We start from the raw sequence: 26,426 nt of genomic DNA, 5'->3' as shown, positions 1-26,426 counted from the left end.
TCTTTTGTGTTTCCATACAAATTGTGAAATTTTTTGTTCTAGTTCTGTGAAAAATGCCAGTGATAGTTTGATACGGATTGCACTGAATCTGTAGATTGCTTTGGGTAGTAGAGTCATTTTTACAATGTTGATTCTTCCAATCCAAGAACATGGTATATCTCTCCATCTATTTGTATCATCTTTAATTTCTTTCATCAGTGTCTTATAATTTTCTGCATACAGGTCTTTTGTCTCCTTAGGTAGGTTTATTCCTAGATATTTTATTCTTTTTGTTGCAATGGTAAATGGGAGTGTTTTCTTGATTTCACTTTCAGATTTATCATCATTAGTGTATAGGAATGCCAGAGATGTCTGTGCATTAATTTTGTATCCTGCTACTTTACAAAATTCATGGATTAGCTCTAGTAGTTTTCTGGTAGCATCTTTAGGATTCTCTATGTAGAGTATCATGTCATCTGCAAACAGTGACAGCTTTACTTCTTCTTTTCCGATTTGGATTCCTTTTATTTCCTTTTCTTCTCTGATTGCTGTGGCTAAAACTTCCAAAACTATATAGAATAAGAGTGGTGAGAGTGGGCAACCTTGTCTTGTTCCTGATCTTAGTGGAAATGCTTTCAGTTTTTCACCATTGAGGACGATGTTTGGCTGTGGGTTTGTCATATATGGCCTTTATTATGTTGAAGTAAGTTCCCTCTATGCCTACTTTATGCAGGGTTTTTATCATAAATGGGTGTTGAATTTTGTCGAAAGCTTCTCTGCATCTATTGAGATGATCATATGGTTTTTCTCCTTCAATTTGTTATATGGTGTATCACATTGACTGATTTGCATATATTAAAGAATCCTAGCATTCCTGGAATAAACCCCACTTGATCATGGTGTATGATCCATTTAATGTGCTCTTGGATTCTGTTTGCTAGTATTTTGTTGAGGATTTTTGCATCTATGTTCATCAGTGATATTGGCCTGTAGTTTTCTTTCTTTGTGACATCCTTGTCTGGTTTTGGTATTAGGGTGATGGTGGCCTCGTAGAATGAGTTTGGGAGTGTTCCTCCCTCTGCTATATTTTGGAAGAGTTTGAGAAGGATAGGTGTTAGGTCTTCTCTAAATGTTTGATAGAATTCGCCTGTGAAGCCATCTGGTCCTGGGCTTTTGTTTGTTGGAAGATTTTTAATCGCAGTTTCAATTTCAGTGCTTGTGATTGGTCTGTTCATATTTTCTATTTCTTCCTGGATTCAGTCTTGGCAGGTTGTGCATTTCTAAGAATTTGTCCATTTCTTCCAGGTTGTCCATTTTATTGGCATAGAGTTGCTTGTAGTAATCTCTCATGATCTTTTGTATTTCTGCAGTGTCACTTGTTACTTCTCCTTTTTCATTTCTAATTCTATTGATTTGAGTTTTCTCCCTTTTTTTCTTGATGAGTCTGGCTAATGGTTTATCAATTTTGTTTATCTTCTCAAAGAACCAGCTTTTTGTTTTATTGATCTTTGCTATCGTTTCTTCATTTCTTTTTCCTTTATTTCTGATCTAATTTTTATGATTTCTTTCCTTCTGCTAACTTTGGGGTTTGTTTGTTCTTCTTTCTCTAATTGCTTTAGGTGCAAGGTTAGGTTGTTTATTCGAGATGTTTCCTGTTTCTTAAGGTAGGATTGTACTGCTATAAACTTCCCTCTTAGAAGTGCTTTTGATGCATCCCATAGGTTTTGTTTGGGTCATCGTGTCTCCATTTTCATTTGTGTCTAGGGATTTTTTGATTTCCTCTTTGATTTCTTCAGTGATCACTTTGTTATTAAGTAGTGTATTGTTTAGCCTCCATGTGTTTGTATTTTTTACACATCTTTTCCTGTAATTGATATCTAGTCTCATAGCATTGTAGTCAGGACAGATACTTGATGCAATTTCAATTTTCTTAAATTTACCAAGGCTTGATTTGTGACCCAAGATATGATCTATCCTGGAGAATGTTCCATGAGCGCTTGAGAAAATGTGTATTCTGTTGTTTTTGGATGGAATGTTCTATAAATATCAATTAAGTCCATCCTGTTTAATGTATCATTTAAAGCTTGTGTTTCCTTATTTATTTTCATTTTGGATGATCTGTCCATTGCTGAAAGTGGGGTGTTAAAGTCCCCTACTATGAATGTGTTACTGTCGATTTCCCCTTTTATGGCTGTTAGTATTTGCCTTATGTATTGAGGTGCCCCTATGTTGGGTGCATAAATATTTACAATTGTTATATGTTCTTCTTGGATCAATCCCTTGATCATTATGTAGTGTCCTTCTTTGTCTCTTGTAAGTCTTTATTTTAAAGTCTATTTTGTCCGATATGAGAATTGCTACACCAGCTTTCTTTTGGTTTCCATTTGCATGAAATATCTTTTTCCATCCCCTCACTTTCAGTCTGTATGTGTCCCTAGGTCTGAAGTGGGTCTCTTGTACACAGCATATATATGGGTCTTGTTTTTGTATCCATTCAGCCAATCTGTCTTTTGGTGAGAGCATTTAGTCCATTTACATTTAAGGTAATTATCCATATGTATGTTCCTATTCCCATTTTCTTAATTGTTTTGGGTTCGTTATTGGAGGTGTTTTCCTTCTCTTGTGTTTCTTGCCTAGAGAAGTTCCTTTACCATTTATTGTAAAGCTGGTTTGGTGGTGCTGAACTCTCTCAGCTTTTGCTTGTCTGTAAAGGTTTTAATTTCTCCATCAAATCTGAATGAGATCCTTGCTGGGTAGAGTAATCTTGGTTGCAGGTTTTTCTCCTTCATCACTTTAAATATGTCCTGCCACTCCCTTCTGGCTTGCAGAGTTTCTGCTGAAAGATCAGCTGTTAACCTTATGGGGATTCCTTTGTGTGTTATTTGTTGTTTTTCCCTTGCTGCTTTTAATATGTTTTCTTTGTATTTAATTTTTGACAGTTTGATTAATATGTGTCTTGGGGTATTTCTCCTTGGATTTATCCTGTATGGGACTCTCTGTGCTTCCTGGACTTGATTAACTATTTCCTTTCCCATATTAGGGAAGTTTTCAACTATAATCTCTTCAAATATTTTCTCAGTCCCTTTCTTTTTCTCTTCATCTTCTGGGACCCCTATAATTTGAATGTTGGTGCATTTAATGTTGTCCCAGAGGTCTCTGAGACTGTCCTCAGTTCTTTTCATTCTTTTCTGTTTATTCTGCTCTGCAGTAGTTATTTCCACTATATTATCTTCCACGTCACTTATCCGTTCTTCTGCCTCAGTTATTCTGCTATTGATCCCATCTAGAGTATTTTTAATTTCATTTGTTGTGTTGTTCATCATTGTTTGTTTCATCTTTAGTTCTTCTAGGTCCTTGTTAAATGTTTCTTGCATTTTGTCTATTCTATTTCCAAGATTTTGGATCATCTTTACTATCATTATTCTGAATTCTTTTTCAGGTAGACTGCCTATTTCCTCTTCATTTGTTAGGTCTGCTGGGTTTTTTATCTTGCTCCTTCATCTTCTGTGTGTTTTTCTGTCTTCTCAGTTTGCTTATCTTACTGTGTTTGGGGTCTCCTTTTAGCAGGCTGCAGGTTCGTAGTTCCCGTTGCTTTTGGTGTCTGTCCCCTGTGGCTAAGGTTGGTTCAGTGGGTTGTGTAGGCTTCCTGGTGGAGGGGAGTAGTGCCTGTGTTCTGGTGGATAAGGCTGGATCTTGTCGTTCTGGTGGGGAGGTCCACGTCTGGTGGTGTGTTTTCGGGTATCTGTGGACTTATTATGATTTTAGGCAGCCTCTCTGCTAATGGGTGGGTTTGTGTTCCTGTCTTGCTAGTTGTTTGGCATAGGATGTCCAGCACTGTAGCTTGCTGGTTATTGAGTGAAGCTGGGTGCTGGTGTTGAGATGGAGATCTCTGGGAGATTTTTGCCATTTGATATTATGTGCATCTTGGAGGTCTCTTGTGGACCAGTGTCCTGAAGTTGGCTCTCCCATCTCAGAGGCACAGCACTGACTCCTGGCTGAAGCACCAAGATCCTTTCATCCACACGGCTCAGAATAAAAGGGAGAAAAAGTAGAAAGAAAGAATTAGTAGAAGTAGAAAGAAAGAAAGAAAGAAAGAAAAAGGAGGGAGGGAAGAAGGAAGGAAGGAGGGAAGGAAGGAAAAAAAGGAAGATAAAGTAAAATAAAATAAAGTAAGATAAAATATAATAAAGTTATTAAAATAAAAAAATAATTATTAAGAGAAAAAAAATTTTAAACAAACAAAAAACGGATAGAACCCTAGGACAAATGGTGGAAGCAAAGCTATACAGACAAAATCTCACACAGAAGCATACGCATACACCCTCGCAAAAAGAGGAAAAGGGGAAAAAATCATAAATCTTCCTCTCAAAGTCCACCTCCTTAATTCAGGATGATTCGTCGTCTATTCATGTATTCCACAGATGCAGGGTACATCAAGTTGATTGTGGAGCTTTAATTCGCTGCTTCTGAGGCTACTGGGAGAGATTTCCCTTTCTCTTCTTTGTTCTCACAGCTCCCGGGGGCTCAGCTTTGGATTTGACCCAGCCTCTGCGTGTAGGTCGTTGGAGGGCGTCTGTCCTTCGCTCAGACAGGACGGGGTTAAAGGAGCCACTGATTCGGGCGCTCTGGCTCACTCAGGCCGGGGCGGGGGGCGGGGCACGGAAGGCGGGGCGGGCCTGCGGCGGCAGAGGCTGCCGTGACGTTGCACCAGCCTGAGGCGCGCCGTCCAGTCTTCCGGGGGAGTTGTCCCTGGATCCCGGGACCCTGGCAGTGGCAGGCTGCACAGGCTCCCCGGAAGGGGGTTGTGGACAGTGACCTGTGCTCGCACAGAGGCTTCTTGGTGGCGGCAGCAGCAGCCTTAGCGTCTCATGCCTGTCTCTGGGGTCCGCGCTTTTAGCCACGGCTCGTGCCCGTCTCTGTAGCTCCTTTAAGCGGAGCTCCTAATCCCCTCTCCTCGCGCACCAGGAAACAAAGAGGGAAGAAAAAGTCTCTTACCTCTTCGGCAGGTCCAGACTTTCCTGGACTCCCTCCCGGCTAGTCGTGGCGCACTAACTCCCTGCAGGCTGTGTTCATGCCGCCAACCCCAGTCCTCGCCCGGCGCTCGGACCGAAGCCAGAGCCTGAATTCCAGGCCCCGCCCGCCCCGGTGGGTGAGCAGACAAGCCTCTTGGACTGGTGAGTGCCGGTCGGCCCTGATCCTCTGTGCGGAAATCTCTCCGGTTTGCCCTCCGCACCCCTGTTGCTATGCTCTCCGCCGGTGCTCCGTAGCTTTCCCCCTCCGCCAGCCGCAGTCTCCGCCCGCGAAGGGGCTTCCTAGTGTTTGGAAACCTTTTCTCCTTCACAGCTCCCTCCCACTGGTGCAGGTCCCGTCCCTATCCTTTTGTCTCTGTTTTTTCTTTTTTTCTTTTGCCCTACCCAGGTACGTGGGGAGTTTCTTGCCTTTTGGGAGGTCTGAGGTCTTCTGCCAGCCTTCAGTAGGTGTTCTGTAGGAGTTGTTCCACGTGTAGATGTATTTCTGGTGTATCTGTGGGGATGAAGGTGATCTCCGCGTCTTACTCTTCCTCCATCTTCCCGGAAGCCGTGTGTATAATTCTTATTCAAACTTAGAATTAGGTTTCAATTCAGTACCTACCACTCAAGTTTTATTTGTACTTTGTTGGGTTTGTGGTTAGGGAGAATTGCATATATATGTATATATATATAAGTCTTTCTACCCAAGACCAAAATATGCTTTTCTATATGTTCAGGGCTTCATTAGTGACCTATATTATTATTTAAAATTTTTCTTCAAATATATCTAGTATATTATAGTTATATTTTTTGTAATTAATTAGATGTACTCTATGGCCTATTAAAAATGAATCTTTTTTCCCATTATCTTATGACTAGTTAATATTTTATATAGCAAGATTTCTGATTTTGAGATATAAATATTGTATCCAGTGTAAGAATTCTCTTTATTTCAAGTAATCATTATGCAGGTTTTTTTAAAGCATAATTTATATGATCAAACAGTTTCTGGATCTCAGGTCCTTGCATTGTTGATCTATACGAAGTTTTCCTTCCACAACGGATTTTCTTGGCCCCTTAAAAACTTTCATCATCTTCCTCTGCCAACATCAGTATCCATTCTTCCTTTAGTCTAAAAATTGGTGATTAATGAATATTAATGGCGATAAGAAGTCAATGCCTCTGAGCATTCTTCTGGCAGACATATAGAAAGAGTCTGAAGGGGGACTTCCTCAGAGAATGGTTTTTGAAGATTTTTACAGGATATTCCTCATATTTCCTAACTGAATATTCCCAAGGGCTGAGTCCTCATTATCTCATCTTCTCTCTTTTTACTCTGCATAAGAAATCTCATCTACTCTAATGGTTTCAAGTAATACTTCCAAATGAATAAGTTCTAAATTTCTATGACCTGATTGAACACTTCATTTAAATCTAGTTATGAAATAGAAATTTTCTATTGAAAGTCTATATTGGTATGTTTGACAGAAAATTAATCATAACCTCTCCGATTCCTGTCAAGGCAGTTCATTTAGGCCCCAGTGCCTCAAGTTCTTTGAGGATCTGGGGTTTTAAACAGGTAATCAGCTAGGACTAAGGAATGGGGACTAAAGTAGTAACTAGACTTATGAACTGAGTCAACATGGGAATCGAGGGGGGGAAATGGAGTAAGTTTAGGGGAGGAGAGCCATGTTGGGACCAGATGACTCCAGGAGGAAATAATATAATTCTGTTGCTCCTAAGTATGGTTGGTAGCAAGATGGCTTGGGGACCACACGGGGCAGTTCATTTCCATTATTAGACCATGGATACAGTTCTTAGGCCCATTGGATCAGCTCTGAAGTCCATTGGCAATTTGGGCTTGGCTGGGACCAGATAAGCTCAGGAACTAGAGTGGGATAAAACCAGCAGGCAGAGGGTGTGGCTAGATGCAGGTTTGAGAGACAAAAGACAAGAACAGAAAGTGGGGGTGGGGCGGGTGGGTGCGGGCAGTGGCAGGTACAATGCCGGAAGACACAGCCCCATATCTTCCTTTACCTGCAGTCCACACTTTACAGCCTACTACATCTACAACTCTTCTAACTACTTTTATCTGGTTATCTCTGCCTATTTCCCTCTCGTACATAGAATTCCTTTAACAATACTCAGAATGTTTAATTTTTCCATGGCTTAAAACAATGTTCGTCATCTAAATTTATCTTCACAATATTCAGATGTGAGAAGGCAGATACTCTTAATACTATTTTACAGATGGGAAACTGAGACTTAACTGAAGTAATCGTTCAATGTAGTTATTAATAAGTGGTAAACAAAGCCTAGAACCCAGACTTTCTGATTGCAACTCTAAGTTCCTTCCATTAAACCCCACTGTACCACTCAATAATGTAGGCGTAACTTATGGCTAATGATATGGCAAGGGTTACCCTCTAAAATACTGTCTTCTGTCCTTTACAGAAAACTCTATCTCTGAATGGCAGTAAGCAACAATCCCATCAGCTAGTAAGTGACCTTGGTCTTAAAATTGTACTGGTAAATTAATCTCACTGGCTTTCTATTCTTATTTAGCCTATAGCCGTAAGAGGTTTAGCGTAGTTTCTAAGTGCATATGTTAACCTCAAGTTTTAGTGAAGAGTGAGGGACTAAATCCAGAAAGACCTTACATGAAAACAGCGGGAGAAAACCTGTAGACTGTGAATCATGTTGGGGAATAGCGAATCTATAGCTGGTGGTGAGACAGCACCTCCTGCTAGAGACCTGTGTGTGGTACAGAAAACTTAAAATGCAATATCCATCCAGTGTGCAAACACTGTGTGAGTTTAAGACATGCTTGCGTCTGCAAGGTCTGAATCAAAAAGCCAGTCAACGTGTTGATCAAATCTGTAATACCGTTGACAAGAACAAAGTAAGAACTTTCACTTATCATTTGGCTATGATTCTCCATTTCCCTCTTTTTTCAGTAAAATAGCCTAAGGTAAAAACTGTGTGTTCCACTGAATGGGGAGGTCTTCAGAGAACTCACAGCTTGTAGGTGAGTCATTAAACACATTTAGCACTGCCGGCATGAAAATAATTGGGAACTAGCCTCTCTGCCCTTGGAAATGTTCTGCATGTAGGGAGTTATTTTATTTTATTTATTTGTTTATTTTTTGCGGTACGCGGGCCTCTCACTGTTGTGGCCTCTCCCGTTGCGCAGCACAGGCTCTGGACACGCAGGCTCAGCGGCCATGGCTCATGGGCCCAGCCGCTCCGGGGCATGTGGGATCATCCCGACCGGGGCACGAACTCGTGTCCCCTGCATCGGCAGGCGGACTCTCAACCACTGCGCCACCAGGGAAGCCCGGGAGTTATTTTAAAACCAAATTAAATCTTGGCATGGAATTCTAATGCTATCCTTTAAACAAATCTAATAAATGCAGATTGATTTACAAAGACTGATTTCAAAGTACTTAATGCATTGGTGACATTTTATAGAAAAGCAAATTACAGGAATCTGCTTTTAAAAGTGTGATTGCATCTAGATTGGCAGATAAAAATACAAATTAGCCAACATGTTCATACTCAAATCAAAAGTTAGAATGCTTCATAATCCTTTTCTTTTTTTCATATCTGACCAATTTATTTTGGGGATAAACAAACTAATTTACAGTTTTAAATTCAGATAAATATTAGTTTCTAAAGATTGTTACTCAACTGTTGTCTTGAATTTACTCATTTCTGAGCTGCAGCACGTTTTATTTCATGTCTTAAAAAAATATAAAAACGAGAAAAGAAAATATGGAATAGAAAAAAAATAAGATAAAAAAGTAACAATCTGAAATACTAGGCTACTGTCTGCTTTTCCTTGTACATTTCAGTTGTTTTACCTCTAGATCTGTATATTTCAAAATGTGCTGATGCCATCTAGAATAAAAGGGAACCGGAAATACTACTGGTAGAAAAATAGATGACTTTAGAAGGCTGTGCATGATAATAGAAGATAAAGAAGGGATAATTAATTCAGTACAGTTAAAACAACTGGCTGTCCATTAGTATGTATGGAATCTAATACAGCCTTTTGAGCCCTTAGGCCAAAAAAACCAGATGACTTAAAAGGAGGTAACATCCAGGAACTGGGGAAAATTAAACCTATGCAAAATTAACAGCTATTTTAATCCTTGTAGCAATGTCAGGAACATTTCTTTTAGGACATTACTGTCCTTTGTTCTTTGTTTTAAAATATGAATTAAGGACTGCCTGCTTATCATGACTGTTTCCCTCCTCATAAATTTTTGCTTAGTGTAGTTGCAAGCAAACCCAGCTCTGCCCCCGAGGAGCTTACAAATCAGTAGAAAAATGAGGCAGATTCTGCTTTTAACTCTGAAAAAGGTTTTGGATATGCTATAGACTGAGTATTTATGTTCCCCTCTCAAATCATATGTTGAAATCCAAACCCCAATATGATGGTATTTGGAGGTGGGGGTCTTGGGGGGGTGATTAGGTCATGAGGGCAGAGCATTCATGAATGAGATCAGTGCTTTTATAAGGAGGCCCCAGAGAGCTCCCTTGCCCCTTCCTCCATGTGAGGACACAATGAGAAGACGGTTGTCTATGGGAAATGCGTTGTCTATGGGCCCAGGAAATGGGCCCTCACCAGACACTGAATCTGCCTATGCCTTTGACCTTGGACTTCCCAGACTAAGAAATGTGAGAAATCAATGTGTTTAAACCTTCCAGTCTATGGTATTTTTGTTGTAGCAGCCTGGACTAAACAGGACGACCCTGTGAGCACACTGGCATGTTGTCTCTCTTTGTCTCTGCCTGTATATGTATCTCTCTGCTCTCTCTCCCTCTCTGTCATTCTGTGTCTCACTCATGTGGCAGCTGCTGACCCACTGTGCCTGCTGTGAGCGTCCCAATTTCACAATGGAAGTCTGTTGCTCTAGACAGCAGCTCTGTCTAGATTAGACAGTACATCTAATTAGGCTCTGATGGTGGCATTCCTGAGAGTTTAGAAGATGAACTATCAAGTTCTTTAGTTATTCTCCAAAGGTGTTGATGTCATGTCCCAGGCCAGTAATTTTGTTGTTAGCCCAATGTTTGTGGAAGCACTGTGAGTGTCAGTGGTTCATATGCAAGAACAGGAACATGCTGTCGAGGAAGCAGGTACAGACAGTGTCCAAAGTGTCTGGGGCTTGTGTGCCACTGGAGTGAGAATCCTCTTAGTGACAGTCATGGGATGGCCAAACCCATCTCAGGAGCTCAACTGAAATGACTTGGAAGTTCTTCTCTTTATGATTTATCATAGAGATTTCATGTTTGCTTAGGGAGCAAGTAAACCTAGGCAGGCAGTGATGACTAATGCCACGAAAGGTGTGGAGATCTCAACATAAAATCAGGTCGTAAAATGAGAATAGTAAGGATTGCTCATTATCAGGTGATAGCGAGAAATGATATGCAATTATGCACAGGAAAACAAAAAAGCCACATGTTTAATTAGATCAATGAAACTATCAGCTGTCCAGAAACCTGGAGGATTTACTCTAAGAAGCTCCTCTGCAGTTTTACTATTCTGGATGGACATCATTCTAAAACACTTTCCTGCTTCCTCAAAGTGCTGGTAAAACATTTTCTTGATATTAGAGTCATTATTATGAACATTGGTTATTTCATTTATGAAATGCCAAGAAGCACCTATGCCTATTGAAGTTGCTGGAGCTAAGTTCCCTGATGTCAAAAACCCTGAAAGTATGCACTTTTGTTGTGTTTGCTCTTGCTGTTTTTCTGTCCCTTTCCCTGCTGTCAAACACACTTTACCCATCTTTCTGGTTGTTATAATACCAAAAAGCTTCCAATCTCTTTCTACTCTGCCATTTCTAAGTGGCTTCGGCTTGTACTCAAGTTAACCAAGACTATTAGAATAGGGCTTAAAGTAAATAGATTCCAAAATTTAGAGTATAAAGTTTATAACTATTCTTTGGCTAATCACACACATTTGCAGCCTGCTCTTTGGCACTCCGTAAAGACAGTTAAGGCTTTCTGAGCACTTGTGATGTGCCTACCCCTGTTCTAGGCACAGTACATAGACTAACACACTCAACATAATGATAATAAAACCTGCTTTACAATAGTGGCCATGATGTTAGCACCCCAGACCTCCAGGGAAGGTAATTGACCAGGGCCCCAGGTGCATCGCTTTGAAATCCATCACTGCACTTGAGCTGAGTCTGTGCCCAGGTTTAGAATATGACCAGTGATTGAGTGCAGCAGAAATAATACGGTCAGCCCATTCCTAAGACAAGGGGACTCCTCTGTCAGCTGGCTATGGCTCAAGGATTCCCTGGCGGCTTTGTTGAACCATAAGTTTCAGGAGTGTCAAGGACACTTCCACCCAACCTTCTCTTGCTCTCTTCACCTGGGTCAGGTTAGCATCCTGGTCTGGCAGCTCATTCAACCTTCCCTGACTTCCTTCTTGTTTCCTTCCACACAGCGTTTTTCCAAATAAAATCCTTAAATTGGGATTGATAGGTCTAATATCCTGTGAGTGAGAGTCATGGAAAAACAGCCCAGAGAAAATGTAAGACGACATAACAAACCAGAAAAATCAGACACTATCAGACACTTGTTTCATAAGGGCCTGGCACAATGAAAAATAGAGATCAACCTATAGCATATGCTGAGAAATTTTGTAATTTTCATAAAAGAGGGGAAAAGAAATCAAATTAGCATTGAGCTTCTTAATACCCACACCAGAGACTAGAAGTAAATGGAGAAAATCTTCCAAAATTTTGAGGGGGAAGGTATGAGGCCAAATCAAATGTGGGGAAAAAAACAAAAACATTCAAGGAGTGAAAAGTTTTACTTCACATTTATTTTTTCTTAGGAAGCTACTGGAGCAGGTGCTCCAGCAAAATGAGGGACTAGATCAACAAAGAGGGAGAAAATGAATCCAACATAGGAAAACAGATGTGGGCAGTTGAGGGTCATGGAGGAGGGCAGTGCAGATCAACAGCTATGCAGAAAGCCCAATGTGCTGCTCCTCCTTGAAAAGGAAGAAGGGGGACTCAGGGAGGAAAACCTGAAGAAATGACATTGATGGATTATCTACTATGTTTAAGGATTTCAAAAACAGTATTAATTCATTAACTGATATTTAACCAATCTGATGTGGTACATTGGAAAAAAGTTACAAGGCCAGTAAGCACAAAGAAAACTATTGAATAGATTTAGAATGAAGCAATTACATTCTTTTATTATGAAAATTTTACACCTAAGTAGAATAATCTAGTAATCTTGCATAGACCCATCATCCATCTTCAACAGTTACCAAATTTTATCACTTTGTTTCATGTCCCCCTATATTTTTCCCAGGGTTTTTTAAAAGAAAAAAATTACTCAGACTTTGCAGGATTTCACCTGCAAATACTTCATTATTCACCTATTACCAATAAGGACACTTTTTAGCCATAACTACTATGCCATTATCATACATGGCAAAGACAACAATAATTCCTAATGTCATCTAATACCTGGTCTATGGGCAGATTTTCCTGATTGTCTCAAGCATACTTTTTAATTTTTCCTTGATTTGAGTTTGGGTCCAAACAAGGTCCATACATGAAAACAGGGGGTTATGACTTTTAAGTCTGGTTTTTCTATAATAGTAGTTTCCTACCTCCCTGCTCCATTTATGCTATTGAGTTAGTAGGAAAAGTGAGTCGTTGGTCCTGTAGAATATCCTACATTCTAGATTTAGTTGGTTGCTTTCTTGTGTCATCTAATTTGCTTTCTATTCTTCGTATCACCCATAAACTGTATTTAGCTGTTGAAGCTTAAATAGATTCAGATTCATTTGTTTGGCAAGAATACTTCATAAGCACATAATTACTGGTTGCCTTACTTTTTGTGGATTGTCCGTTAACTTCAGGAGGTGTCAGCACGATGAGGCAATTATTAACTCCATGTAAAATAAGGAAGTCAATAATTTTGGTATACCAATGAACTATGCAGAGAGCAAAATTTACCAGAGTTGTTAAAATCAAACTTCTGACCTTTAGATTAATCTACAATTGTGAGAGTATGCAGGAGGAACAGTGGTATGCTGGGAAATGTGTAACAATTAGTTTTCTGGGGGAAAATAGCCCTGATAACATTTGCCGGTTTCCATGGCATAAATACTCCCACCATGGCCAATTCCAAGCTACCAATCATTTAATAGTTGACTTGCAAGTTTTCTGAAAATGTAACAGTCAGCTCCTATCAGCAGGTAGAATAAGCTCCAGCACACCACTGGGATATGTATAGGAGTCACAGAGTTAAATACTTCTCACTTGCTATAACAGGAAGTGAATAAAGTCTAAAATTGATCAATCAAGACATAAGCAGAATAAGCATCTCAATTGCAAACATGTAAATAAAAGAAAAAATAGCCCCAAAGTTCAAAGTTTTAAATTATAAGACTTTTAGTTTAATTTTAGATATGTATGTGTATGATGTACATGATAAAAAATTAAAACTGATTTTTAAAAATTTTATAACAAAAAAGAAATGGAAAAAATGATGGTAACACGAAAGATATTAGCAAATCTTTGTAGGTGAGGTCAGTGATGGAAATGGCTCTCCTCAAAAAAAAGGTCTGTCTCTGTGCAAGGAACAACATAGATTCCTTCATTTCTACAACTAGGAATTGTCCATGGAACATATGGAAATCGTATGGACTTGAAGCTGAGGGTCTAGCCTGGCCCAAACTTGGTAGTGAGTAACCTCGTCAAAACATGAAGTCTCCATTAAAAAGTACAACACGATGTTTTCTAGATTCCACATATATGCGTTAACATATGATATTTGTTTTTCTCTTTCTGACTTTCTTAGTATGGTTACCAAGAGGGGAAAGGGCGGAGTGGGATTGATTGGGAGATTCGGATTGACATATATACACTACTATGTATAAAATAGATAACTAATGAGAACCAACTGTACAGCACAGGGAACTCTACTCAGTGCTCTGAGGTGACCTAAATGGGAAGGAAATCCAAAAAAGAGGGGATATATGTATATGTATAGCTGATTCACTTTGCTGTACTGCAGAAACTAACACAACATGGTAAAGCAACTATACTCCAATTAAGAAAAAAAAACTGAAAAAAAAAATACAACATGATGAAAGCGTGTGGCTCTCGTGGTCAGTATTAAACCCACACAGGGTGAGACTGTGGGACTTGAAGTTAAGTGGGCTCCAAGGACTGACCAGGGCCACCTCCTCCCCCCACACTTACACCATTGATTTGCTAGGGAAAATGAGTCATTTCCTAATGACTCACTGCCAAAGGAGAAGCTGATGAAAGGCTGATGAGCATTCGAGCTGGGTCTGGGCCAGCACCAATATTCCAAAAACAAGAAACACTGTGAAATTGTAGATGTTGCTGGATACTGGTTCCTAAAAGGCAGTGAAAGTGGACATGGACTACACTGCTCTCACCTGAGTATCCACATGCTTCACCTAGAGATGGATGCAAAATGCCCAGTTCCCTGGAAACTACTTCCTATACTAGACATGACCCTGCACCCTGGGCTGTATGCATCCAGAGTGCATGACACTGAACTTACTTCTGCTCTGCTGAAGTTCGGGCAGAGCCTGGCAATGAAGGAGCACCTAGCACTGCTCTTCATCCTGTACTCCTTGCATTCCAGCCACACTGCTTGCTTCACACTACACCTTCAGTTTGCCCTTCTTCGTGTCTCTTTTTTTCTTTTTAAATGCAAGTGGTGCATGAATTCCTCCTCATGAAACAGCAGTGCAGAAACTGAATAATAAAAATGAATTAATCATCCCCTGTAAACCCCACGGGCTTCCGGAGACTACGCACCTAGCACAGTGGCATAAAGTGGATGTTGAACGAATATATACTGAGTCATTAAATAAAATAATAAGGGAAGTAACAACTCCAGTACCCTATCTTTTATACATGGACTTCTTTCCTTTCCATTCCTCTCTCTCTCCTTCACTCCCCCTTTTCCCCATATTTATACCAAGGAAGGCTACTGTGTCTTCCAAATTTTAACCTAGTGCCCAACTGGAGTGATTATTTGAAGGGAAATTTTTAAATGTATTTTTTATTTGTGTAGTTGGTAAGAATTTCAGCTCACACACTCAGGCATTTTAAAAATGTAACTTTTGATTTTCATAATAAAATTAATTTATATTTTGAGTCCCCATCTTACCAAGGAGATTTCTCCCTCCACTTACCAGGGTTGCAAATACACCCCACGGGTGCATCTAAAACTCAAGGTATTAACACAGGTCAGAGGAGCACCCGTCCACACTGGTATTCCCTGAGACAGAATCTCTCATCTCCTGCTTCACTTAGAAGGCTGCTGTCTCCGCACGGCTAGGCCTCCTGAGTCAGATTCTCTCTCAGTTACTTTATACTCCTAGGCTTGGAAGCCTGTTAGGCTGGCTCAGGGTTGTCTGACTAGATACTCCTTACAGGCTTTCCTCCCAAGCTATGTTAGGTTCAGGGAAACTTGGTGAGTTTCTACCCAGTAAATCACAAGTGCTTCTGCTCTTACATCTGCCAGCCACACCTGGTGTGTCTCTCTCCGCCCCGCCCCCCCCCAACTAGTCTTGACCCTCACAGAGCAGTGCCCCTAACCCACTGTCTTGTAATTCTCTTTTCCTTCCCTGTTCCACACTTCCCCAGCCTATGGAATTTTTATCTAGCTTGAGAGTAGCCAGGAGAAACTGGCTCTAATTATGTGTTCTTCCAAATCTTTTGTTTGTGGCATAAAATTTATGCTGTGAATCCCAAATGGCTTAAACTATTGAAACTCAAGAGCTAAGAATGAACTCTCGATTTCTGCTTTTCTGTTACAATGACTTATCTCTCAGACAATGAATGTCTTTACTGAATGTGGGAGGGCTGGATGATAGAAGGGATTACCAGGAACAAAGTCACATCCTTGATACACAATATTATTACCCCACTGCATTTGCAAAACTTTATTGAGCTCCTGGGAGGCATGGTGGAAGGAAGGAAGGCACAAAGGTGATATAGGAATTGGTCCCTGTACTCAAAGGAGTTTACAATCTAGTGAGATGACAAATGCATCCTCAAAAAATAAAAGTTAGTAAATGAAGAGTCAGATTGAAAGAGGGAAAAGCATTGTAATGACTCTCTAGCTTCAAGGTTCCAGATGAGTCTTGGATATTATAGGGCTGCTTTTAAAACCTGCCCAGTATTGTGAGTAATGGTCCAGCCTATGCCTAGACAGGCAAACTGGATGGAAGGGCCAGGGGAACTCTTCAATCCCATCCTAGCAGGGCAGGTAATAGAAAAATCACACTCAAATTTTGAAGGGGTGTGGGGATGGGGGTGAGCAGGCAGGTAGAAGATATGATTTTCTGTGCCCCCAAAGAGTTTACAGTCTACTGGATAAAAGTCATGTCGAGATTAAATGCCTTAAGAAGAAAATAAGGCAGTATAATATAACAAACTATAGCAGGGTTGTGCTATTCAAGGTACATCTACTGGGATCAGAAGATGCAATGAAAACTAAGTTGCCAAGTTAGGAAAGGCTTTTGGAGAAGCTGAGACATTTTGAGCTGTTGAAAGAAGTTAAGAGATTGAATTATTACTAAGAAAAGTAACAGTTGCTGAACATTTCTATACCAGTCACTGTCTTAAACACTTTACATTTATTATAGAATCCTCAACAATAATGTAAAAGTAGGTACTATTTTTATCATTCCCATTTTACAGATGAGGACACTGAGGCACAGAGAGGTTAAGTAAATTGCCTAAAACTACACAGCAGAATTGGAATGCTGGCAGTCTGACTCCAGGGGCTTCACTCTAAATTGCTATGGTATTCCACCTTTAACAAAATAGTTGAATATTTCAACAAAGAGAACAGCTCAAATTAAAGTACAAGGTAGGAGACAGAAGGGTCAGTGGGGACCTAACTAAGGCAGAGGGTTACCGCTAGAGCATAACTTGGAAGCACACACTCTAGGCGCCTCACCTATATCTTTTGCTCCATGCAGACAACCAGTGTGTTGCTGGGACTACATTTATTCTTACATTGTGGCTGAGAAATGAGGCACTCAAAGAACCAAGATGCTAGGAGGGACTTGCCTGGAGAATCTCAAAGCAGAAAACCAGCCCTCGGTCCCTCTGGCTCCTGATCCACATTCTTGCTGCTGTAATAGGTGTGAAGGTCAATGCACAACCCTCAGGGCCACACCTAGGCATCTGGGGATGAAACCGTGGGTTAAATCCATTTCACCTGCCTTCACTAATCAAGGTCATTTTAAGATTTGCATGTCCTCCAAGCTGCAGGTAGCCTATATAATAAGATGTTTGCCCAAGTTGTTGTCCAGGAACTCAGAGTCAGCTGCGCCTAGTTCGAGCTGAGTCGATTAAGATGAGATAGGACCACCGACCATCCAACTGGGCATGCGCGAGTGTCGCTCAGTGACCTTTTGAACGTGGAGGCCCGTAGCCTAGTTACGCCTGCGCAGAATGTCGATTACCACACCTTTTTCCAATCACCTTTCCCCACCTCTCCATGCTCTCCACGCCTCAGACCACCCTGCTGCTTCATTCCTCATCCCATAAATACCCCCGCCCCTTGCCTTCTGCGGGGAAGATTTGAGTTCTGTTTTTCTGTGTCTTCGTCTGACTGCCTTGCCGCAAATATATATAACTGCCTCAAATCTCGGTATCTCAGCATCTTGGCTTGCTGTGGTCAGGGCAAAACAAACCGCAACTGGTGCTCTCCAAGCAGTGCCATTGTCAGCTCTTAAACTGAGTCCAGGGTTCTCTAAGAATAATCTTTTGTTAGCTATGGACCTGCAGGAGGGCAGGGATGAGGCCATTTCCTCAGACAGAAGTGGGGTAACAGAAGTCTGATTACCGGTCTAGAAGAAATGGTGGGGGGAAAAGGGACCTAAAAGACTTGTCAGAAGCTTTGGCTCCTGTAAAACTCTGAGGGCTTACAAGGGAGGTAGAATAGTTTCTCTAAATTTGTGGGTTTGGAACTCAAACTCTTACCGAGTCCCAGCTCGTACAACTTGCTTTCTGCACGGCAGGCCAATAAGTCAGGGGATAGTGTTAGGGCCAGAATACAGACTTTTTGGAAAGCCAGCAGACCGAGAAGATGGCGGGCTAACGTCCTAAAGAGCTATCTTAATTCGGGGTACAGTTCAGGCCTCTCTTGTGCTAAGGAAAAAGCGGGATTGCAGACTTCTTAGAGCCACTTGGCCTTGAAGGAAAGCATCACATTTCTTTCTCTGCTTGCTCAGGTGGGCTGGATCACAGAGCTCCAGCAAAAAATTCAAGTAGTTAAGTTACTTTTACTTTATCACTCTTATCTCTGCTTATTCGAAAGGTTTCTAGGCTAAAAGTGAATTTATCTACAAGTAATGTCTGTAACTAACCCAGGACTACGGGATGGGGACTTTCTTAAGGGGACTTAATGAGCTATTCGGTCACAAGAAACATTTCTTTAACGCTTAACTTTTGACCTGAAGGGCTAAAGTAGTAAAATACATAGGCTAAAGAATGAGGGAAACAGTTTCAATGTGGTGTTCTGTTCTTTGTTACAAAACCATAAATAGAGCAGTGGTTTGAGCCAGAAAACATTGTCAACAAGGATACATTGGAACACTAGGATAAAACAAAACCGCCAACACAAATTCTCAGATTATTTAAATTAGCGACCTCAGACAAATCCTGGGAATCAAGCATGAGGGAATGGTGAGGAATTTTTAGAAGCATGGGTGATTAACCTGTTTACAGAAAGAAAAGTGAGAAGGGCAAGCTGTGGGATTTAATGATGACTACAATGTAATAGTTTACTCATAATATGTACACAAATCAAATCTTTGCTTTAACATATCAGAAGTCCTTGCTCTTTTTAAGGAGCCCTTCTGTGAATCTCTTAAATCACCGGCCGGTCACCGAAGGGCCAGTGGGGGCAGTACCTTGGGAAGAGTGGGATTGCTGGGCTCCTGGCTCACCTCTGACCCTTACTGCTGTGGACAGGCTCATGACCTCTTTGTGTCAAAGTCTTCAATCCCAAAACTGAGGCAAAACCTATACTGCCTACATTATCACTGAGCTCATGTGAAATAATGTTGGAGAAAACTTTGAAAATATGTGTAATAAACAGCCCACAAAGGGAGGGTATGTTTATCTGTAAAATGCAGGTAACACTGACCTCAGGCCCCAACAGAGATTAACTCTCCTTGTTATCAGCTCCAGTTATACTTCCAAACGACAAGACATGCCTACACGTGCAGGGGTTGCTTTCCTGCAATTTCTTGTCTTTTATTGACCTGAGTGCATCAGACATTCACCTTGCTGGTTGGGGCAACACTGGCCCTATGTAATGGTTGCCAGTCACAGAACAAAATTTATTACATGGGAATCATCTTAAGCATTTTGACTGTCTTCTTAATCTAACCCAGGACACCTGAAAGGGAGCCCCAGCTCTACTTGACGTTCAGAAGTGACCTTTGGTTACCTGGTTTCTTAGCTTCTCTTTGTGTGAGAGCCCTTAAAAATTGCAGTAGGCCACCTGGCTTTTTAACTTGTGTCATAATTGTTGCTGGTCATTAACCCCCTGGCTGCCCTGCAGCCTGTGATACTGTATCTGGTTGTCTGGCCTACAAGGTGACTGCAATTACTGCTGCTATTCATAGGACACACTTACTGGAAACAAATGACCATCTATTCGATTGTAAACAACTAGGCCAAAATCTCTTAATAAGGGTGAAAACCAAGGCTACTAACTTCAGAACTCCCAGCACAGACATTCTTAGGAAACATTTGTTGGTGATTAATAAAAAGACCTCATTTGTTTAGCACTTTAGAATTTACAGAGCCTTTTCCCATATACCACCGATTATTAACATTTTGGCTGAGTCTCTCAGGCTTTTACCTGTTAAAGATACCAACCGTACTTGCTGATGTACAGTACATTTAAACTTAAGCTGTTGTAACTCATATGTTAACAAAAATCTGTTGGAATGGTGGTTCTCAATTCTGGTTGCATACTAGAGGTGCAACTGAGTAGAACCCTATGGGACCTTCCTGGGAGAGACCACCCCATGTCCTCTGCCTGCCTCTTGCTTACAGAAAACTTGAGCCTCTAAGGCCTTCCCCAGATTCCAAAGAGCAAATTTAATCAGAAAAGTGAGAAAACGCAGAAACAAAGGAAAACAGTCAAGCAAGACAAAAATAATAGCTTAGCCATTCAAGTCAAGGACCTTTAGTTCCTCCTGAACCACACCCTTGAGCTCTTGGGCAGATACTGAAATGCCCACCAGGTGGAAGAAGTTAAACTGCCTGCTGACCACAAGCACATAGATCCCCAAACTGGTTGGAACTGGAAGGTTGATGTTGACTTCGGATTACCTCACCACCAGCTAACTAGAAGTATGTCCACAAGCTGATCAAGCACTCAGCAGCCTTCTCCCTCACCCTGTCTTTAAAAACCTTTTCCTAAAATCCACTGGGGAGTTCAGGTCTTTTGAGCATTAGCCGCTAATACGCCTTGCTTGGCCTTGCAATCAAACCCTGCACTTTCCTTCAGCACAACCCGGTATCGGTAAATTGGACTTACTGCACGCAGCTGAGCGGACCCAAGTTTGGTTCGGTAACAGAAGCACCTGGGGGTATTACAAATACCAGGGGCTGGGTCTCCACCTCAGTCCAACTGAATCAAAATGATGTTTTGTTTTACTCTGTCAGGGGGTTCAAATGTGCAGCCAGCGCTGCTGTTATACCAGAAAGACCGCAGAGTGGCAGAAAACTGGGTTCTAGGCCCATTGGTACAAAGAGCTGTGTACCATGGATACATATAAAAAGGGAATTCTGGGTCCCAAACTATTAATTCAGAAACAGTTCCTCTGACTGTTCTTTTAGATACAGCCATAGTAAGAAAAAAAAGTGCTGAAGCCAGGAATTATATAGGTACACACTTTCCACCTTCTAGCCTGCTGGCGTCCACATCCCCACTTCTCCTAGTTACTAAAGAACTAAGGTCCAGCCTTCTCCATGGGAAATAATACAGTCTTAGGAGGCAGGCTGACTGAGTTAGGGTGAGGCTGGATTTTATTTTATCTGTTGCAGTATCAGTTGAAGGAGACAGGTGCTCGTAAGAAGAAACCCACATTGGCTAGTTGAAGAAGTTCCTTGCGGAAGGCTGCGGTTGCTATAGTCGGGGGCAGGTCTTCTGAAGTTAGCTTGTGCACAAGTGATCAAACTCGGACGATTATCTTGCCTTCTCCCAAACGTATGCGAGACTGGCTTCTAATTCACCGTGGGCCGGGTACGTTGCTGGCTGCATTCTGGGGTCAGATGGTCAAGGCTCCCTGATACCCAGGAGACCTATTAACAGTCAGGATCTTATTTGACAAGGCTTTGTCCTAGAATCCTCAAATTTTGTACAGTCACGGCCAAGACAAGAACGACCATGTCTGATCTGCATAACAATCACATTATAGAACCAATTTACCAGGCCAGCATCATATTTCTCATATCACAGAGACAAGGTTCTCCTCAGGACATTCCAGCAATTCCATGGCTGGAAGAGACTATGTTTGCTGTTAGTACAAGTGTCAGTAGGTGAAAATGAGCTAGGTCATAAATGCCAAACGTCATGTTTCCCTTAACAGGTTTTAAAAATTCACAAAAGTATTTAAAAAGTATTCACATGTATTTGATGTGACAGAGATGGCCCTTATTGCCTACTTTCTTTTCAGTTCCTAAAATGCAACATAAGTATCACTGACAATTGTTGATCAACAATATAATGTGCTTATACTCGCTCTCTGGGTTTCCTTCTGACCATCTGAGTAACCATTTTCAGGCAGAAATTTCAGTTCATATGTTGCTACTGACCTGCCACAGCTGGCAAAATGTCACTGAAGTGTCACATGTAAAAGAATGAAAACATCAAAATGTCTCTAGGTTAGAGGCTGTGACGATTCATGAATTTTTCACAGATAGTGATTCTGTGAAAAGTAGCAGAAAGTTAATGCTGTTGAAGGGAATAGTTTTAATCTGGGCTAAAGTTTGGATTTTTGTTGGATTTGGATTATTTCCTGAGGATGCACTAGAACAAATGGGGTTTTATGGCTAGTTGTTGTGATAACACTCATTTCTATTTCCACGATCTTAATGTTACTAGAACCCAGATGCTGCGCTTCATGGTTAATACTGTTAGGGCCTTGTTAGGGTTAAATGAGCTCCTATATGTAAAGCACAATGCCTGGCCCTATATGTATAGCAAAGATTACATCAACACCAACAGTTGTCACTGCAGTCATGATTATTATTATAATTGTTATTGCTAGTCCAGTCCATTTTTCATCTGCAAAATGAAGGACTGTTTCCACTAAAATTCTATGATTTGAATCAATGAAATGAAGCCAAGTTTCCCTAATGATATTACCCAGTTCATAAATTCATGGTTCTATCATTGAGACAAAACCCTAAAGAGAATGTCTCAAATATACTGAGATAGCTTTCAATATACGTATCTCAAGGTCACTCAGGCAAACAATGGTGGTGGGACCATATTGAGCCTATCAGATGATATCTGCAGTGAGATTTTACCCAAAGGTTTTATAGGGTGGGGAGAATGGAGGAGTGAGGGCTGTAATGCAGAATGTAATGCAGGTGTGAAGCCCTGAGGAGGGGGGAAATGCTGAACCAAAGCAAGGACCAGCTGCACAGTAAAGGAAGGCTCTAGATTCCCAGCCAAGAGCGTGGGTGAAGACTAAGAACAGGATCGGCTGAAAGAGAACCAGTTTGTGTGCTGGTTCAGCCAATCAGCTATCCTGGAGGAGCAGCTGGGGATATTTCCTAGGGGAAACTGTAAGCAGAGAGAGGCTGTTCTCTATGGGGTGCTGGAGGCTAAACCATGGGCCAGGAGAGAGGGGATAAGGATTCCAGAATGGACAGAAGTGTTCATCAAACATGGGAGCAGGAGAGGGCAAGAGGAAGGATGAACACCTTCTGTCCTGCTGAGCCAGATGCCTACGGTGGCAGGATGAGGGAAGGCCTGGCAGTGGAGGCTCACAAGTCTCCCCCAGGCTGAGTGGCTTAGAGCACGTGGCCAGCTTTACCTTGGGCAACACCAGGTATGAAGGAAACAGGCTCCAAGGTGCAGCATCTTCAGACGCTCTTGAGTTAGCTCACCTTATATGATTGCACTACCAAGTAGTCACACGTAGGAATCCACAACAACCCACTGCACTGAACATGTCCCATCTATTCAAGTCTACAAACACCTCTTCCAGAAAGAGAATTCAATTGTTATGAATTTTGAGGGCAATGTTGGATGATATGAAGAAAAGTCTTAGAGTAAGGCTGACTGGATCTTAAATCCTGGATCTATCCACACCCCAGTTTTGCTACTTTAACTAGTTTATTTAACGTCTCTGAAAATCAGTTTTCTCTTCTGTAAGATAAGAATAAGGCTACCTATAAGGCTGCTGTTAGAATGAGAGAGATGCATGGAGAGTGACCAGCACAGTCACTGGGACGTGGGCTACTCCCGACCTTTTCTTAAAATATATTAATTGTCATTCTTATACTTAGTAATAAATAATAAAACAGTTGTCTTCATATGCGTATCAGCTTTATAATTTAACTTTCTACCTTCATTTCAAATTGATTATACTCTTAAAACAACTGTGATTTATGGCGGGGCATGAACATCACCTGGAGATCACACATTCACCTGTGGCTTTCCCGTTGGACAAAAACACATGACTGATTTCCTGATTTTTTATTAGACTTATAAAATTTCATCTCTTTATTGGTAGCAAAAACTTAGTTTTTAAATCTTTAACCTTTATAGATATAAAGTATACCTTATATTTTCTGTACATTTTAGAGACCATGAGAAAGCTTAAATTTGAAGTTTCCATGCATTTTTTTCTCTTTCTCTCATTTGAACCCCCCTCTACAAAATGATAACATATTAATGGAGCCAAACTCCTTCAGGAACCTGAGGAACTGTCACGTTTCCATATTTTGACCCCTGTTTAACTCTTCCCTGTAATCTGCTCCATCCTAAGAACAAGATATATAAATCTATATACATGTTGGGAGTAAAATTATTTTTGTACATAGGCTCCCAAACTCTCCTTTCCTGAGGCTCACCAGAATGGCTTTGTCTGCACCCAAGTGTCCCCTCTCCTTCAACCTCAAAGGAGGATCCTGCCCTTGCCAAACTCATTTTTTAGGATTTTGTGATGCAGAAATAAGAGAGAAGTTGGTGGAAGAAAAGAATGAAATGTTCTCATGGTAGGGCTGGCAGTGAAGGAATAGGGCCGTGGAGATCGCTGAAGACTGAGCAGCAGGGTGTACGTGGAGGAACAGATGGGAGAGGAAGGCGGTGTTGTGAAGAAACCCATAAATGTCTTGCAAGTTGTGTTCTTTCCAGAAATGAAAGACTTGCTGTTATTTTGAAATTAATTTTTGATGGCTGGACTGTATTCATGACTATGTCATTATTCTGAGACTGAACCATGTGGGTCATAATTTTTCTAATTAGTCTTAATAAGGTTAAATTCATGTGAGACTAAGCCACAATGATAAGAGCCACTTGGAGTGATGGTTAGATGTTAACATTGCCTACGAAGAGACACGGATAAGAAAAACAGCGTAGGTCCGTGGTTCGCAGATCTTAGGATACATAAGAGGCACCTGAGGATCGTTTTACGTCTTGGACCCCATCCCAAGTAGTTTTGATGCTTTGTTGGGGTCCGAGTCTAGGAATCTGCATATTTCATTGTCCCCACATGATTCTGACACAGAGTGTTTATGAACCCCATTGTGGCTCAAGGCCAGTAAGTGTCAGTCTTCTCCAGAGTTCTGTGTGCCATGGGGGCTCCTGTAGCTCAACCACAGAAATATAATCTTAGCAGTGTTCCTTTGGATTGGCCCAAAGGAAAGTCTCTAGACGTTTTCTATTGCATGCTTCCTAGTCATTTTTGCAGAGACATCTCGCCTTCTCTGGGGCTCTTTATCTCCCCTCACCCTTCTTTGTAATCTATAGATCAACTGAAGACAAGAATTGTCTTTTTTCTGTTTTACAGAACAAGCATTTATCTAAAACCCTCTCCAACACGAACACAAGCTATTAAATTACATTCACCGGGGTTGTCTCACCAATGCAAATTTCTACAAAATCTTAATAGGACAATAATTGGAAAACAGAGTAGTAAGCTGCGGATTGTAAGGATTAATTTGCCTGACTACATAACAGAATGCTGCAATGAGAACACGAAATGTTTTGCTTACAGGAGCCTTTGAATGAGGCTGCATCTGTCTAAGTAGAAATGTTTCCTCACCCATAATCAACTTTGGCTGTAGATTACCCAGGTTGCCCATTTGTAAACCACACAATGAAAATATTTATGCTTGTCTCCTGGTAGGGTTTACCTAGAGCTTTCAGAGCCTTGATTGGAAGGTGTTAGGACCACCCACCCATGGTGCCTCATCATAAAATACCAAAAGTTCTAAAGACAACATTGCTCAATCTAGCCTGTCGCCATTCATCATGCAGGTGACACAGAAAATTGTGATCCCTGAAGCGGGACTCAATGTGAAATGAATCATCATGAAATATATGATTTTGTGGAAACGCTGGAATATCAACTTGCCAGCTCAGTCCTCACAGGGAAGATGCTTCTGTGACCTTTTGATAAACATGCACAATAACTACCCAGGAAATGGCTGTATTGATTGGTCAGCCCTGGAGACACAGGAGTAAGAAGACCTAGGAGCAGATGTACCCATGATTAGATACTGTTCCACCTAGCTTATATCCTCCATACCTGTCCATCCTGTAATGATCATGTCCCACCAAATCTGGAGATGATAACTTGAAGATGATACTCATCTTAAATAAATTTCAACTTTATAATAATGTATTTCCCTTGTCTCAGCCATAGCTCTGCTAGGGATTAATAAGTGAAGCGGTAGCAAGCAATAAGAAAGGCAGATGGAGAAAAGGTAAAACCACTTAACGTTTTGGATACTTGAGCCAACTTCCTTTAGGAAACCATTCTACCGGACTCCTGTCTGTTAGCAGATGTCTTATCTCTTAAAAGACATATTAATTATTGATGGGCTAAAGATGCCTGTTGTAAAAATCTAATACCCAAAGGTAGTGAAATGATTTTTAAATATTTTCTTTTTTTTCTTTCTTTCCACAGTGTAGAAAATTTTAAAGTGTAATACATTTTGAAGACAATGCTATAGTGATTAACACACTGGCTTCCAATATCTGAGATGTTGTTGTTGTCTTAAAAAAAAAAAAAAAAAAAGCATTAACCAGCCAAACAGGCTTACTTCACATCCAGAACTGCTGGTGGTTTCTCAGTTACTTTTCTTAGAGACTTGGGGGAACTAGACTTAAAAGCTTAAGACTCAAATCAAA

At 41.0% G+C, this 26,426-nt stretch overlaps 1 protein-coding gene across 1 annotated transcript in view; it reads left to right on the top strand.

Moving 5' to 3' along the window:
- Positions 1 to 7,685: 7,685 nt before the first annotated feature.
- The window catches only part of GUCA1C (guanylate cyclase activator 1C), a 32,065-nt gene continuing 13,324 nt past the window's right edge, over positions 7,686 to 26,426 (top strand). Inside the window, 2 exon segments of the mRNA XM_030836835.1 lie at positions 7,686 to 7,735; positions 7,737 to 7,890. Coding sequence (XP_030692695.1) covers positions 7,686 to 7,735; positions 7,737 to 7,890 — 204 coding nt within the window.

This window comes from Globicephala melas, chromosome 4 (genome assembly GCF_963455315.2).
Source record: "Globicephala melas chromosome 4, mGloMel1.2, whole genome shotgun sequence".
NCBI classification, from domain to species: domain Eukaryota; kingdom Metazoa; phylum Chordata; class Mammalia; order Artiodactyla; family Delphinidae; genus Globicephala; species Globicephala melas.
Note: the sequence above shows the minus strand (reverse complement) of the source record. Positions and strands in the feature narration are given on the sequence as shown.